This window comes from Barbus barbus (genome assembly GCF_936440315.1).
Source record: "Barbus barbus genome assembly, chromosome: 37".
NCBI lineage: Eukaryota > Metazoa > Chordata > Actinopteri > Cypriniformes > Cyprinidae > Barbus > Barbus barbus.
The window spans coordinates 18,563,017-18,574,302 of record NC_136715.1 but is presented as its reverse complement, the minus strand read 5'-3'; the positions used below and the strand labels follow the sequence as shown (position 1 = coordinate 18,574,302).

Here is an 11,286-nt window from a genome sequence, read left to right as displayed (position 1 = left end):
TTTGCTGTATATTTACTATTGTTACCATCAAGACGACTTGCTGTACAGTATTAATAGTAAAAAAAAAAAAACACATTAGGATTTTCCAGATTATAGTCAACTTCAGAGACCAAAGATGAAACACTGATGAATTTGTATTGTCTTAATCTACTGATTGGAGGACTTCTGTTTTGATGTTGAAGTGTTTAGTTGCAATATAAAGTTGTGTTCCACCTTTCAGTGAGTGCTTATGCAAAGGTGAGTGAGCTGATATCCAACATGGCATACTGCTGATTTGGATTTGTTATGGGAGATTGACAGTAGCCACTGCCACATTTCGGTGTTGCGCAATAGCGTCACCACGTGGCCAGTTGTTAATAAGGCTCATAGTGCAGTAGTCACGCTTTTACCGATTTGAGCTCTGCTGGGGCACATTGCGAATCCAGATTTAGACAGCACAAAAACATTTGACTTTAGCAGAAGATCTGCAAGGCCTTGCTAGTTATGTACACATATGAAGAGGTTGCTGAAACTATAGATGTGACTTGTTGAAATAGTGGTTTTCCAAACATATTCATTCTGAGAAGAGATTTCATGCAAGAGAAGGCTTGTTTAACATGAGTCCACATGGGACTTTCAGTTAGCTGTTCTTTATATATCTGGTTTGTCAAAGTCAAATATATATAGTTGTGCAAAAAAATGTGGTGAGGGAGAGCGATTCATCCAAATAGGTTCAAAACTGGCTCTTCCTTATTTTAGGTTTATTTATCCCAGCATGCAATACAGTTCAATTTTGTTCCACTTTGATTAGAATGGTGTCTTGCATGTATAAAAATGACTTCACAACAAAACACGGTAACAGGTTTCTTATGCAAGTCAATACTTAAATCTTTTTAAATTTTGGTCAGGAATCAACACTGGAAGTATTTTTAAAAACTAAAAGAATTGTTTTAGTTGGGTTTTAAAACCGTTAAATCGATTCAACTTTGGTTAAAGTTCAGCAGCTGCTCTTGAAATATTTTAAATTAAAGCATTTAATAAATATACATTCATGACACCAGGCTTTTACAGATAATTTAGCATGATATTAAATTGTGGTCATACTCAAACAATATTGTGCTTTCGATGTTAGTTAAGGTGATCAACTTAAAGCCTTTGGGGGGGGGGCGCGAATGTAGGGGGCACGTAGAAGAGGGTGTATGTGTTTTTAGCCACATTTTGATAATTTAGAGGCCTTAATGTATTAAATGTGATAGTAGGCTTTATAGCGTTACACAGTTAGAAAATACACAGGACCAAGAGAAATGGTTCACGGTAAGAGTTTTATTTCCATCTTCACAAATTGGAAACATTAAATAGAACTTCAGAATTGTTTTTGAATGTGACATTACAAACCAAGTTGCTCCCTTTCATTCAACCCACCCAGACACGTTTAAACCGACTCGTTTATGAATGCTCCTCAGCCAGCTTCTCTGCCTTCTGGACGACCTCCTCGATGGGGCCCACCATGTAGAAGGCCTGCTCGGGCAAAGAGTCATACTCACCTAGGGAAACAAACATTGAGCAACACTGAATAAAAACCAAATACTAGATTACCAAAAGTGGATGTAAATCGAAACGGTCAAGACAAAATAGAAGGACTTGAGGACTGACCACCCAGAATGGCCTTAAAGCCTTTAATGGTGTCTTTCAGGGGCACCAGCTTGCCCAAGTGTCCAGTGAAGACCTCAGCGACTTGGAAGGGCTGGGACAGGAACCTCTGGATCTTACGAGCACGAGCCACAGTCAGCTTGTCCTCCTCAGACAACTCATCCATTCCCAGAATAGCAATGATATCCTGCAGGGACTTGTAGTCCTATGATGAAGAAAAGTGGGAACAAGGTCACTGATTGAGATTCAAAAACAGAGTTAAGTGCTCAGATGAAGCCCATATTTGTTGGCGCTCACCTGGAGAATCTTCTGGACGCCACGGGCTACGTCATAATGCTCAGATCCCACAATGTTGGGGTCCATGATACGGGAAGTGGAGTCCAGTGGGTCCACAGCGGGGTAGATGCCCAGCTCAGCAATGGCACGAGACAACACGGTGGTGGCGTCCAAGTGAGCGAAAGTGGTAGCAGGGGCAGGATCAGTCAAGTCATCAGCAGGCACATAGATGGCCTATGAGAGAATGACACTGTAGAACATGAAGAGATCCAGGAAGTGCAAGAGTGTGTGCCATGCAAAGAAAAGGAAGCGTACCTGCACAGATGTGATTGAACCCTTCTTGGTTGTGGTGATTCTTTCCTGCATGGTACCCATGTCAGTGGCCAGAGTTGGCTGATAACCCACAGCAGAGGGGATACGGCCCAGCAGGGCAGACACCTATGAGAACAAAAGCCAGTCAATAAACCGCTCAATTTAGGGAAAAAAAAAAAAAAAAAAAAAAAAAAAAGGGTCCAAGTAATCCTGACACTGACCTCTGATCCAGCCTGGGTGAAGCGGAAAATGTTGTCGATGAAGAGCAGCACATCCTGTCCCTCCTGGTCACGGAAATATTCAGCAACGGTCAGTCCAGTCAGAGCCACTCGGGCACGGGCACCTGGGGGCTCGTTCATCTGTCCGTACACTAGCGCCACCTAATGGGAACCAAGAGGACCTTGTATCTTGCTGGTAGAAGATTTGATCTGGTGTATCGGAGGAATTTTAGATGTACCTTTGAGGTGGTGTCCTTCAGGTTGATGACACCAGACTCGATCATCTCATGGTAGAGATCGTTTCCCTCACGGGTTCTCTCTCCCACACCAGCGAACACGGAGTAACCGCCATGAGCCTTAGCCACATTGTTGATCAGCTCCATAATCAATACAGTCTTTCCCACACCGGCACCACCGAAAAGGCCTAAGGAAATGAGATGATGCCTTTAGTTATCTAAAGCATAGCGGGGTTCAAAACAAGCACAAGCAAATTATAAGAGTCCTTACGCCAGCATTTCATTTAAAGGAATAGTTCACCCAAAAGATGACAATTGTCATTTACTCAATCACATTGTCACAAGCCTGTAAAAATTCATTTCTTCTGCTGAAGACAAAATATTGTTTTGAAAAACACTGGTAACCAAACAGTTTCTCATCCCCATCGACTTTCCCCCTATACTATAGAAGTCAATGGGAACCAGCAACCGTTTGGTTAGACATTCTTCAAATATCTTATGTATAACAGAAGGTAGAAACTCATGCAGGTTTAGAGCAACTTGAGGGCGAGTAAATGATCATTTCATTTTTTGGTGAAATCCCTTTAAGGCACAGAAGTTTCAAATGTTCTTGAAAGTTCATTTAGAAGACCAAACACAATAGAAACCGTACTATTGTGGAATCACTATAATTTAAGACAACTTCGCATTTAATATGCTTTAAAATGTAATTTATGCCTGTGATGTCAAAGCTGAAGTTCACGCTAGTCTTCAGTGTCACATGATCCTACAGATATTCTAATATGCTCATTCAGAACTCAAACATGGAACTAGATACATTCTCAGAATTCTATGATGAATACAAATCGAATTAAAAACAATTTATAACACCATGAATGTCTTTTACGGTCACTTTTGATCAACGTAATGCACCCTTTCTGGATTAAAGTCCTAATTTTCAAATTAAACTTAATCTTTAACAGTAGCATATACACACATACCGATCTTGCCACCCTTGGCATAGGGTGCCAGCAGGTCTACGACCTTGATTCCTGTGACCAGAATCTCCTGCTCGACACTCATGTCTGTGAATTCTGGGGCCTCAGCATGGATGGGGGCAGTCCTTGACAACAGATCACATACAACTTTCAATTACCTACTTTACAAGAGGACTAGCGCTCCTTAAATGAGCTTGCAAACATTTACTTCAATGTTCATAATACTCACTGTTTTGTGGTAATTGGTCCTCTCTCATCAATGGGCTCACCAATGACATTCATGATCCTGCCAAGCGTCTCGGGTCCCACAGGGATTCTGATGGGGGCACCGGTGTCAAGAACCTTCTGGCCGCGCACCAGTCCCTCAGTACCATCCATAGCGATGGTGCGGACAGTGCTCTCACCTAAAGAGCAAAAATAGTTACTTTGCAAATCGGTCATGACTTTACCATTCAGATTTTCTTGAGTGGGTAAATCTTCAGTCTCGTTACCCAGATGCTGAGCCACCTCCAGGACGAGCCTGGTGTCACGGCCGGCCACTTCCAGGGCATTGAGAATTGGGGGCAGACCCTCATCGAACTGGACGTCCACAACGGCACCAATGACCGCGACGATACGCCCGCTGGCGGCGGCAGCAGCTGCGGCAGGAGCGACATAATCCCTGCCTGTGAAAGAGAGAGAGAGGGGAAGAGAAACAGCTGAATATCGCATGAAACTGACCATCTGTAATATAAACATGCATATATGCATACACACGCACGAAAGCTTAGATTGATTAGTCACTATAGTTTGTTTGCTCGGTGTCCTGAGAAATCAAAACAGGCTAATGAATGAACAACGCAAGTCGATGTTGTGGATTTTAAAAATAAAAATCTAAATCTGTTGGGACTTACCTGCAATCTGCACTTCTAGCTTGTAAATGTTTATAAACGTGTTTGCATTAACACGTGGTCTTATTCCATATATTTATCTGTACCATGACCTCGCGAGATGCGAACAAGCTAGCATGACATAAAGGTCATTCCGGTTTTCACACCAAACAGACTTGGTTGTTGTCCTCAAATGAAGTATTCCGCTATGGCAGGTTATTTCCAACAGGAAACAACATACATGTAGCACATCTGACGAACGCAATCATTGAAAACGTTGACGGTAACTTTGCGGCCTTGCTGTCCGCATGCTGCCATTTAGCGGTGACGCTCCTGTCTGAAGAGCTGCTTTAAAACCAAGCGTTTCGAAAACCAACGAACTCTACTTACGAGAAAACAGTGCCGCTGGAGCTCCGTTGAGAGCCTTCAGGGGGGTCACCCCGGGCTTGAGAGCTTGCAAAGCCCCAGTGCAGCAGCGTCCCACAGCTCCCAACATCGTTAAAATGGCTGAAGGTGGAACGGGGCAGAGGCTCGGCAGCTTATATATAGTGCCGCTTGAGTCCGACAATGCGCATGCGCAGCAGACATGGCGACACCGGAACTGAGCGTCTGCGCATGCGTCAGTGTTGAAGGACAGACTAGGCATCGTTACAATGAACTGAAATAGCTTTATAATGCATGTGCAGGAGGAACAATGATGTGGAAGATTTTGGCCTATAGATGTATAAGTTTGCATTTACGTAAAAACAATGGATCAATACCAAAACGCTTTAATATTATTATTATACAGAATGTATTATACAGGTGGCAAGTATTTAGGCGTGGTCCTCATCTGTTTTAGAGAATAACAAATATGAAATGCTTTTTAGCAGATCATATATAAACACGAAACACTATAGTTTTGCCAATGTCAGTAGTGCCGATTATTATCGTATGTTTACCAGTCTGTGACCTCTAGGTGTCGTTGTTGTATAAACGTTATTTAGTCATCAACACTGAACATTTATTGGTATAGATATGTATGGGTGACAATTGTTAAGTTGCTCTCTCTGTCAAGAAACACCTTACATCTTATAGTATGCATACTAGAAGTAAAATGTTGTGGTTAAAGGCCAATAGGCCCGTTATGATTTGTTCTGACAAAGAAATTATTATATATATATAATATAATAATAATATTATATATATTATTCTAATGTTTTGTTTGATGTAATACATACAAATGATTCTAAACTCAGTGTAGTTTTCTTTTATTCATATTTAGATTAAAACAGGGTTACAGAAAAGTCATACAAAAATGTCAACAAAAAAATTAATATCAGAGCAAATACTTCAAAGGCATAAGAGACAGCACATTACAAATGAAGCAAAAAATAATCATATTACATATATTTTTGATTAAATACATTTTTATTGATGAAACTCATTCAAATAAATGTTAGTGGGGGTTAAATTGGTTCAATTAAAGTTTACGGACTAAACTCATGCAATTATGCGCATCTGAGTAACATGCTTTATGATAAATTTTATGTAACTTATATGAGATTTCGCAGTAGGCTGCAAGCTGGTAAAAAGAATGCTGTTCTTTGATACTGTTTGGATATATTTTATAATGGGTAAATCTTCATATGTACTTATGTGTAGGTTTCTGTACTTTGTATAAAATGAACTTAGAACGGCTTGTTTTACTCTCTATAATCATTAATTAAACTTAATCAGCAAAAAACACCTCCATCACCATCATCACTAACATCAGTTAGTAAGGAATGTAATTAATTACTAATTTCATTGTGTATATAGTTTTAAAAATTATATTTTAGTATATTAAAATTGTGTTTACTGAACAGATCATACCACACTCTTCTTGAACGCATAACCTATAATGCTTCAAAGTGCTGATCTCATTAAGACTGTTTAATGATGCAGAACAAGCAATTATTGGCCTGTGAACTATAATGCCATTTTGTAATGTCATCCAGCCATTGATTGTGTGCACAAATATTCCACACAATCCAGAAAGATGGGTGAAAATCTCTGCTAAGTAGGTCAACAAACGTTTCAGTAAGCCTCATGATGAAGGGATCAAAGACACATAGAAGTCTGTTACATTGGCTGTACCCTGAAGTGCACATGTAACAAATATTGATGTGTCTGAAGCAGCAGTAATTGTGTTGTGTGCACAGATGGTGCAGCAGCACAACTGAACAAACAGGCCTGAGCTGTCATGGCAATGCCTATTCATATTTGTGCTGTCCGATAAGAGATTTCAGTGTTCGGTGTGATATAAATCCATTAGGGACAGGTAGGGTTTAAATAATCCCTCTCATATCAGAGGCTGATTTTACAGTAGTCTTGTTATTTGTGTAGATCTTTGACTGGTGTGAGGTTTTTGTCTGTCAGGGTTATCAGGAGGAACAGCTGTCTTAGTCCTTCCTCACTTAACTTAACCATGCGCTTATCATTTGTTTCATCACAGTTTATTCAATCAGGTACTGAAATCAAATTTTGCCATTGTACCAGACTCATTAACAGTAATTACTGAGTAAACAGACAGACAGGAAGAACAGCAGATATAGTGTTGAACGTGACACTGAAAGACACAATAAGACAAACTCACTGAGATGATTTGAAATGGGTTACAAATCATTAACAATTTGGAGAGACATGGCCTAAGTCAGTTTGAAATGTCCATTATATTTATTAATTACGATATACAAAATGAAACAACAGAAAAAATTATAAATTCTTGTTTTACACTAGCTATATTTGTGGATTTAAGTATAAGGATGCACAATATATTTGCACCTAGTTGTTATCAGTTGACAGAATCTTTTTTACATCAGTCAATAATGAATCTTTAATTGGTTATGTTTATTTTCTCTATTTGCACAGTTATATTACATTTACCATCAGTTAATGCTCGCTTAATCTTTAATAACACCGTTAAATGTAATGTTTACTGAATCTCAAAATGAATCTCCATTTTTCAAACTGGACATTACAGTGTTGCGATGCTTGAATTCACTTGTAGCATTTGCTATTAGTGTGTTTTATTTGTAATTTATGTAGACTAATAATATCGAATTTTGATATACCGCGGCCACAGCATGAAAATATTAGCAGCTTATTAGTATTGTCAAGAAATGTAAAATCTGTGCATCTCTAGATTCAAGTGTTTATATCATTACATATTTCATAAAATAATAATGTGATAGGTACAACTAAACAATTTTATCTTCAAAAACAATACAATCAGACACGTTCCACATTCACACAGATAGAAATGTTCTTTAAGTATACATGTGATATGCATGCAAAAAAAGGGAATGGAAAATGCATGCACGCATGATAAAAAAAAAACCCAGAGGATTCATGTAAATAAGTAAAATCAAGCATTTCCACTGCAATCTTGCAGTGTATACGGTTGATCTTTTTCTGCATGAACTAAATTCATCTCTTACCAGCCAAAATTGTTCACGATTTCTAAGGGACAAACTTAAGCTCACAGTCAATTTGCCAGATCTGATTTGTCAGAAAGGATGGTAGCGCTGGCTCAAACACTTTCAAACTGATCCTGCAATAATCCTTTATCAGCCAGTTTTCTTTCTCATATTATTCAGAATCAGAATGAGGTTTTATTCTGAGCCTGAGATGATGACATTATGATATGCTTTTCTTATTTCACCACCAAAGTCTTCTTCCAAAGGTCTGACTGACCCTGTGAGCTGAATTCATAACCGCCTCCATCAAATAATTCATCCCAAAGTGGTTTATCACATGTCTGCTCATGCACACTAAGAAACGTCTCATTTTAAGACCGTTATGTGACCGTGGACCTATGCAAATTTGCAGAGTTAGATGTCCAAACTATGAGTACGAATCATCTACTATGGGGTTTTGTAAACTCACATTATTTCCCATTGAGGACACACAGGTTTCTGAAGAGTGGGGCGGAGCTCCGGGAAGGTGGGTGGGGCTGCAGCGGTTGGAGGAGCTTGGAGAGTTTGTTGGACTGAGCTGAATGGCTGTGGTGTCCTGTAGGGTTGGCTCACTGGTCTCTATCTCCAACACGGCTCCGCCTATCCTCATCAACGGCCAACGGTCCCGTCCGGCAGACATGTGAGAGCTTTGTCCGATGGGTCGCCGACTGCAGATGCAACACGCCCCAAAGAATGAAAAGGCCACTAAGAGGAGGATGGGCCCGATGATGATGGGAGGGTTATTTAAGGGGAGGAGTTTGGTAAAAGCGAGAGCGCCCACCAGGGTGATGTTAATGCCTGCCAGCATGATGCAGAGCCCACATGCGCAGCAAAGAGCCGGCGAGGGCAACCCCTGAGAGCGGAGCGCCCTCCTCTCACCTGACTGCGCATCTTCATTAGAGAAAACCATCCTCTCTAAATGCTGCTGAACTTTTCGGCCACTGCATAAAAAGGGGAAATTAGAGAGAGAGAAAGCAGCGAAGGAGGCGGAGAGCAGTAATGAGTATTATAGCGATGTGCTGGTCCTCCAACATCCGCCTGCCTGTTTGTGTGTCATCAAAATTTAATTAGTGCCAGCAAGACCAGATGAGTCTGATGATGTTAACGCTTTGGCTGAGGAAATTACACTACTATAAAACTTTATTACTCAGTATGTTTGCATGACAAAGTGTAACGGTTATGTAAACGTTTTAATCGGATGTTATGTCTGCATAAGGAATTTAATCATGAACATCGTGGTTATTATTTATTATATTTACATCATATACACCATGTATATTATGCTCGGCTATTAAAAATTCTGAATTATCTAGCAAATTTCACAATCAAAGTTAACATTCTTATAAACTGTTGAACTGATAGCAATAGACAGACAGATAGATAGATAGACAGACAGACTATAGTGAAGTGACATTCAGCCAAGTATGGTGACCCATACTCGGAATTCGTGCTCTGCATTTAACCCATCCAACGTGCACACACACACACAGCAGTGAACACACACACACCGTGAACATACACCCGGAGCAGTGGGCAGCCATTTTATGCTGCGGCGCCCGGGGAGCAGTTGGGGGTTCGGTGCCTTGCTCAAGGGCACCTCAGTCGTGGTATTGAGGGTGGAGAGAGCGCTGGACATTCATCCGACCCGAGACTCGAACCCGCAACCTTCGGATTACAAGTCCGACTCTCTAACCATTAGGCCACGACTTCCCCTTAAATCTATCTATCTATCTATCTATCTATCTATAGACAGACAGACAGACAGACAGACAGACAGACAGACAGAAACAGTGGCATGCGAAAGTTTGGGAACCCCTTGCAGAATCTGTGAAAATGTGGATAATTTTAACAAAATAAGAGCGATCATATACAATGCATGTTATTTTTTATTTAGTGCTGTCCTGAGTAAGCTATTTTCCATAAAAGATGTTTACATATAGTCCACAAGACAAAAAAATAGCTGAAATTATTCAAATAACCCCATTCAAAAGTTTGGGAACCCTTGGTTCTTAATACTGTGTGTGGTTACCTGGATGATCTACGACTGTTTTTTTGTTTTGTGATGGTTCTTCATGAGTCCCTTGTTTGTTCTGAATAGTTCAACTGAGCACTGTTCTTCAGAAAAATCCTCCATGTCCTGCAGATTCTTCAGTTTTCCAGCATATTTTGCATATTTGAACCCTTTCCAGCAGTGACTATGATTTTGAGATCCACATTTTCACGCTGAGGATGATTGAGGGACTCAAACACAACAATTAAAAAAGGTTCAAACATTCACTGATGCTCCTGAAGGAAACACGATGCATTAAGAGCCGGGGGGGGGGGGGGGGGGGGTGAAAACATTTGAACAGGATGAAGATGTCCAAATTTTTCTTATTTTGTTGAAATATCATATTTTTCCATTTAGTACTGCCCTTCTGACGCGACAGAAGATACTTGCATGTTTCCTGGAAGACAAATTAAGTACAATTTACCTTGAGCTTCAAATTCAAAAAGTTTTAACCCCCGGCTCTTAATGCATCTCTCTTATTTTGTTAAAATTATCCACATTTTCACAGATTCTGCAAGGGGTGCCCAAACTTTCGATCCCCACTATAGATAGATAGATAGATAGATAGATAGATAGATAGATAGATAGATAGATAGATAGATAGATAGATAGATAGATAGATAGATAGATAGATAGATAGATAGATACACTCAGTGGTTTAGAGACGTTTTGACATTGGCCTACTTTTAATAGCCTATATTTAATCTAAAACGACATATTAAGAGATACAATCAATATGAAAACATTCAAAGTCCGTAATTGAACTGCGGGCGGCATTACCCTGAAAATGAACGACTTCCGGCTCAACAGGTAAACATAAATTCTTTAAACTCACCAGAAAACGAGATTTCGTAGAGTTGGCTTCTGTTATCTTCTATTTTAGCGAATCTTTGGGAGTTTCAGGTGATTCTTCTTCAGGCTCTTCAACCTCAGCCGCTGGAGGAGCGCATCTGGGCGGTTTGAGATGGAGCGACTCTGAGTCATTCCGCTCATCACCGGCGGGAGGCGCTCTCGAGTTCCGCTTCATCACTCCAACATACAGATCATACACGAATCCCGTTTCTGTGTTAACCTTCAACGCTTTCAGGTTCGGCTAAAACATTACAACTTACACGATGCACAATATCTAATCAAACACGGCTAGTAGAATATAAATTCACTTGGAAACAATCGTTAACCTCCAGGTTCTCGTGACACTCATATCCAAGGACACAAGTCCTGTCTGCTCACAGTGCTCAGT

At 40.3% G+C, this 11,286-nt stretch overlaps 1 protein-coding gene across 1 annotated transcript; it reads right to left on the bottom strand.

Moving 5' to 3' along the window:
- Positions 1–1,282: 1,282 nt before the first annotated feature.
- LOC306857203 (ATP synthase subunit beta, mitochondrial) lies at positions 1,283–5,111 on the bottom strand. Its single transcript, XM_079397010.1, has 10 exons — positions 4,908–5,111; positions 4,140–4,313; positions 3,878–4,052; positions 3,652–3,773; positions 2,675–2,859; positions 2,439–2,597; positions 2,221–2,343; positions 1,927–2,139; positions 1,633–1,834; positions 1,283–1,523 (listed from the first exon to the last, which is right to left on the bottom strand). The coding sequence occupies exons 1-10, from the start codon at positions 5,011–5,013 to the stop codon at positions 1,426–1,428; spliced, it is 1,557 nt and encodes a 518-aa protein (XP_079253136.1). The 5' UTR covers positions 5,014–5,111; the 3' UTR covers positions 1,283–1,425.
- Between the last annotated feature and the right edge of the window lie 6,175 nt (positions 5,112–11,286).

Bases quoted from the DNA above. Each gene is read 5' to 3' on its own strand.
- LOC306857203 (XM_079397010.1), bottom strand. From the start codon at position 5,013: ATGTTGGGAGCTGTGGGACGCTGCTGCACTGGGGCTTTGCAAGCTCTC. The intron at 4,314-4,907 runs GTAAGTAGAGTT...TCTCTTTCACAG, and splicing joins TCCAGCGGCACTGTTTTCTC to GCAGGGATTATGTCGCTCCT. The intron at 3,774-3,877 runs GTGAGTATTATG...TCTGTTGTCAAG, and splicing joins GGACCAATTACCACAAAACA to GACTGCCCCCATCCATGCTG.